This window comes from Colossoma macropomum, unplaced genomic scaffold, assembly GCF_904425465.1.
Source record: "Colossoma macropomum unplaced genomic scaffold, Colossoma_macropomum, whole genome shotgun sequence".
NCBI lineage: Eukaryota > Metazoa > Chordata > Actinopteri > Characiformes > Serrasalmidae > Colossoma > Colossoma macropomum.
In genome coordinates this window covers 913,084-918,591 of record NW_023495965.1, presented here as the reverse complement: position 1 = coordinate 918,591, position 5,508 = coordinate 913,084, and the positions used below count along the sequence as shown (strand labels likewise).

The window sequence follows — 5,508 nt, the reverse complement described above, 5'->3', positions numbered from 1 at the left end:
AAGATTTTATACCTATAAAAATATGAAGGACACCAAACTAAGTTTGCCTCATATAGTAAAGATTTCATGTGATGTATGGCGTCCTTAAATGCTGCCTGCAGCATTAAATTCTCTTCTCTCTGTTTCTCTTTCACAGGTGCCGTGGTTGACTTGGTTGACTGATTAAACGGGTCCTGCACACCATTTGCCGGCCACTTTCCAAGAAGAGTGAGGTCAAAAGGTCAGAGGCCATGAGTCACAGCAGTGGAGAGCGATGCTGTAACCCTATAATGCGGAACACTTAAAATGGGGACTATGTTTGGAGCTTTGTGTCTGGTACAGCTGTGATTGCCCTCGGGACACCCATTTCCTGAAACTGTGTCTTAGTAATCCTTTTCGCTCTCTGGCCATTTTTTCTTATTTTGGGTTCTAATCTCTTTCCCTTCCCTTCTCAATTGAAGCAAATCCAACCCTCACGCCTCTCAAAAAATGGCCAGCAGCAGGTTCAGCCTTCCTAAATCCTCTCCCTCTGCCCTCTCACTCCTTTTCCTTCCCCTGCTTTTCCTCCCTCTACCCTCATTAGTGAGAGGTGACTGTTGGCTTATTGAAGGGGATAAAGGCTATGTATGGCTGGCTATCTGCAGCCAGAACCAGCCACCGTATGAGACTATCCCTCAGCACATCAACAACACGGTGCACGACCTGCGCCTGAACGAGAACAAGCTCAAGGCTATCTTCTTCAGCTCCATGAGCCGCTTCACCAACCTCACTGACCTCAACCTCACCAAGAATGAGATATCTTACATAGAGGACGGGGCCTTTGCTGGACAGGCCAACTTGCAGGTGCTTCAGCTGGGATACAATAAGCTGACGAACCTTACGGAAGGGATGCTGAGAGGCCTGGGCAGAATGCAGTGCCTGTTCCTGCAGCATAACCTCATCGAGATCATTTCCACCAATGCCTTCTGGGAGTGTCCCAGTCTGAGCAGCCTCGATTTGTCCTCCAATAAGCTGGCCAAACTAGACCCGTCCACCTTCACGGTTCTCGGACGTTTAATGGTGTGCGAGCTTGCTGGGAATCCTTTCCACTGTGGCTGTGAGCTCTACAGCTTCCTAACCTGGTTGGAAGCCTTCAACAATGTCACCCACACCTATGATAGGCTGCAATGCGAAACCCCAAGAGAACTTTTTGGCTATCCTCTGCTAAGTCCAGTCTCCAGTCATGGGCGCAATGCTCGCTCCATTTTGTCATCCATGTGCAAGGATGGGGTGATTATTCCTGGTATAACCTCCTTGCCCCCTGAAGTGGATTTCTCTGGGATAGGGCCAGATATTTCAGACCAGATGGGGCCATATCATCCACCCACGGCATCTTCAACGGCAGGTCCATCATACAGCCCTACTATTAAGCTGCAGTCAGTTTCCCTCACCTCAGCCTCGCTGCTGGTGCAGATCCCTCGACCTTACAGCAAGATGTACATCCTGGTGCAGTACAACCACACTTACGTGTCTGATGTTATGAACCTGAAGAACAAGAAAGAGCTTGTCACACTGAAAACTCTAAAACCCCACACAGATTACACCTTCTGCGTAGCCTCGATTCGTAACTCACAGCGTTACAACCACACTTGCCTGCAATTTGCAACACGATCTCCAGGCCCCGATGACCTGCGTGCTGGCCCCTCTACCACCACCCACTACATAATGACCATCCTGGGCTGTTTGTTCGGTATGGTCATCGTGTTGGGCTTGGTGTACTACTGCCTACGCAGGCGTCGAATTCAGGAGGAGAAAGAGAAGTCCATCAGCGTGAAGAAGACCATCTTGGAAATGCGTTATGGGCCTGAGGCGGCAGCTGCAGCTGCCAACGACCCTTCAGCCTTGCAGAAACTCCATGAACAGGTTCATCACCAACACCATCACAGCAAGATGCCACAGTCCACTTCTTCAAGCATGGGAATGCTCCACAGCTCTGCCAACACCAGCTCCTCTCGCCTGTCCTCACTTCCCCAGGTCGAGAAGATGGCCACAGCCTTTTCAGAGGCCTTGGCCACCAGCAAGGGCAACTACATGGATGTGCGCACATCAGCAGGTGGAGAAGAACGGGCCAGGGATGGAGCTATACCAGGAGTAGGGGAGGACATTGTGAGGGAAGAAAATGGAATTGATGCAGGAGAGGACTCTGAGGATGATGGTCGAGGCTCAACCTCAGAGATCTCTACCATTGCGAAGGAGGTGGACAAAGTCAACCAGATCATCAATAACTGCATCGATGCCCTAAAGTTGGATTCTGTAGCAGTTGCAGCAGCAGCAGCCGCCACCCCAACTGAAAACTCATCTTCTCCGCCCCCACAGTGCATAACCTCCTCAGCCCGAGGACTCATCCCTCTGTCCCCAACAATAACAGAGACATGCCAGGCAATGTCCTCTCCCAAAATGCCCCCTCTACCCCCTGTTCCTCTTGTCATGCCCCTGTCTGAGAGACCGGGCATCAGCGGAGGTGGTTTCCTTTCACCCCCCTACAGGGACCCACCCCCTGCCACGGCCGCAAGGCCTTTGCAGCGGCAGCTGAGCGCTGATGCTGCTGTTGTTGTCCTCAGCAACATGAAGAATCGCTGTGGTGCCTCTTCCGGGGGATCAGTGAAGAGTGCTCGAGTCTTCAGCCTGGATGTTCCTGAGCCTCTGAGTCCAGATTCCTCAAAGTTCCCAGAGAAAGGCAGCCCTGTTGGGTGCGGGGAGCCCCTTGAGAGGCTCCCTCTAGTGGGTGTACAAGGGGGTAGCAACGGCAGGGGAGAAGGTGGCAACGGGGGAGGAGGGGGAGGCGGCGGTGGCAGTGGTGGTTCGGGTGGATGCAGTGTTGTGGTTCCAGGTGGAGGCGGGATGGCGCAACAGCACCTCCTGGAGGTGCACCCAGACTACCACTGCTCAGAGCACCGACACTCCTTCCCCGCTCTCTACTATGAGGGTGCCATCGACTCCCCTGCCCAGAAGGCCTCCTTCCTAAAGCCCCTCTCTCGCACCAAGAGGGACGCTGCCTATTCCCAGCTATCGCCTCGCCACCACAACTACTCGGGATATTCGTCCAGCCCAGAATATTCTTCCGAAACCACCTTGAAAATCTGGGAGCGCTTTCGACCCTACAAGAAAAGCCCTCGTGAAGAGGCCTACATAGCAGCTGGCCACGCCCTTCGGAAGAAGGTGCAATTTGCTAAGGACGAGGATTTGCACGACATTCTTGACTACTGGAAAGGGGTGTCTGCACAGCAGAAACTGTAAGTTGATTGAGAGGCACAATGACACAAGGCTGCAGAGAAGAGAGAGCATGTAAGTGGCTCTTGAGACTAAGCTAAGTACTTCGGTTCCCACAGAGACATGTGTTTGAAAAAAAAGCCTGAATTGGGCAGAATATTCAAGACTCATTAAGGAATTGGTCATCAGTCTATTAAAATTGCACAGGAAAATGTGTACTTCAGAATGACCAAATCTCAAAGCATTTTTATTTGTGTTGTGTGCACCAATTGCACTATTTTAAACTATAATTTGAGAGGAAAATAGACTCAAATAATCAGTTAGTGGTATTTGTGTAGAATCGATGCCTGATGATGTTAGGTGATGCTCATCAAGTTAATTGTTGTCAGCTTTAATTGATGAGGAAGACTGCAGGTTAGAGTTCAGAATAGCTGAGGACTCAGTCCGAAATCTGGGTACCCTGCTTCTTGGTGTCTACTCAAGCTAAGCATGCTCGTTGACTCGGGACGTCTACACATGTTGCTCAGTGTATTGGGCATGCTTTTCATAGCAGAGGGAGAGGATTGGATATACTTTACATTCAGGAAGTGTAGCAATTCATATTGAGGCAGTTTTTTATTTATATTTTTTTTCCTATTGTAGCTCAGCCAGTTCTAATTTATTACACTTTCTGTATTTTGCCTGAGAGATTGGCTATTCATTTGTGATTCTTGCACAAATGTTACCAGAAGAAAGAAGGTCTGCAGGGGATTTGGGAGGATGAAAATTGAATTAAAACGAGGATTCTGGTATGTGGAGGCGATCTGCCAGACGAGTTCAGGCCTTTACAATCGGCAGCTAGATGTAGCATCAGATATAGGTCTAGCCAGAGTGCCGCTAGGCTTGCTGGTCACATACCGTTGCATTTGTGCATCCTAACACAGATACTATGTTCCAGTCATTGCTCTGATATGTATAATTTCCAGGTGATTGCGCTCTGAGGGCTGAATTCAAGGATATTGATTAAGCCAAGTCGAAGCCAAATTACAATGTCAATGGGGGAAAAGTCTTTTTTTTTTTTACTGTTTACTTTGTCTACCACTAGGATTAATGTGTTTGTAACACTAGCCCTGAATGTGATTGGGTAAAAATGCCTATCCTTCTCTCCTTTTAAATCCCAAAAACACTTGATCTGATTGATTACATTCTCTCTTATGCCTGTAACTCAATGTCTGCTTTACTTTTGTTTTTTTTATTTTTTTATTTATTTATTTTTTTGTTGACTGAGGCTAGCCACAGTGTAAATGAGTAGGTATACGGGATCGGGGAAATGTAATTAATCCTCATGTCTCCCTTTTTTAAGCCACTGTATCTATGTCCAGCTTAATTGGGTAAATTAATTAGCCATTTTGTAGGGTAGGTGTCATGGGGTCGTGAAAGTGCTGATATTATTAACACTGCCTGCACTGAAAATGTGATTATAATTAAGTGTGCATTCTCCAGTCAGGTCATTACTCTCTGGAGTCACCGTAAGATCTCCGGATGGCATAAAGGCCGTAGAGGCGGGAAGCAATGGCCTTTATGCTAATTGATTGGCTAAACTAAGATGCCAGAGTTGATGTAACGGGACCGGCCGTAGTGACACAATCACTCTTTTAATCAATAGGGTTTAATAGGCTTCACAAACCGGACTCTCGCTTTACCAGTTTTGGAGCAGAATTAGGACAGTTAGGATAGTTGCTGGCAGCTCTGTTGACTCGTTTGAGCTGCTGTAAACCTCCTGCATGTGGCCAACATTTGATAGTGAAGTCACTGCCCTAGTTCGGAAAACACCAAGTGCCATCAGGTTCCAGCCTGTTTAATGATATTGATCCTCACATGACAAGCGTATTCGAAGCTTTCAGCATTTAAAAATCCCAAACCCACTGTGATACCCCCACCGCAGGCGTCCATGTAGTAAAAGTCTACATCACTGAAGCGGCAGGATCAATACGCTGTAATTGAGAATTGACGCGGCCGAAATCAAAACAGCCAAGGTTCCCTTGCGATCCATTTCGGGGGAAACTCTGCTTGTAAGATCCATGCGAGAGAGTCTGGAGGGTTCGTTTTTCAGCCCAGGAGCCACGAACACAACTTAATCAGCTAAACAGTGATTATTACCTGAAGGTAGTTTCACAGAAAACAGAGTAATCAGTTCAGAGCTGAGAGTTGAGGTTACAGTGCCCTGAGGAGATCTGGTCACACATTAGCCTTAATAACATTAACTTTATTAACGGTATTCACACAGGTTCGGTTCTAGTG

The 5,508-nt window shown here is 48.0% G+C and overlaps 1 protein-coding gene across 1 annotated transcript; it reads left to right on the top strand.

Annotated features, from left to right (window-relative positions):
• The first annotated feature begins 468 nt into the window (after positions 1–468).
• Positions 469–3,255, top strand: elfn2a (extracellular leucine-rich repeat and fibronectin type III domain containing 2a). Its single transcript, XM_036564315.1, has one exon. It carries the CDS (start codon positions 469–471, stop codon positions 3,253–3,255), a length of 2,787 nt encoding a protein of 928 aa, XP_036420208.1.
• The last annotated feature ends 2,253 nt before the right edge of the window (positions 3,256–5,508 follow it).

What these genes read in the sequence shown, in the direction of transcription:
- elfn2a (XM_036564315.1), top strand. Translation starts at nt 469, where the DNA reads ATGGCCAGCAGCAGGTTCAGCCTTCCTAAATCCTCTCCCTCTGCCCTC.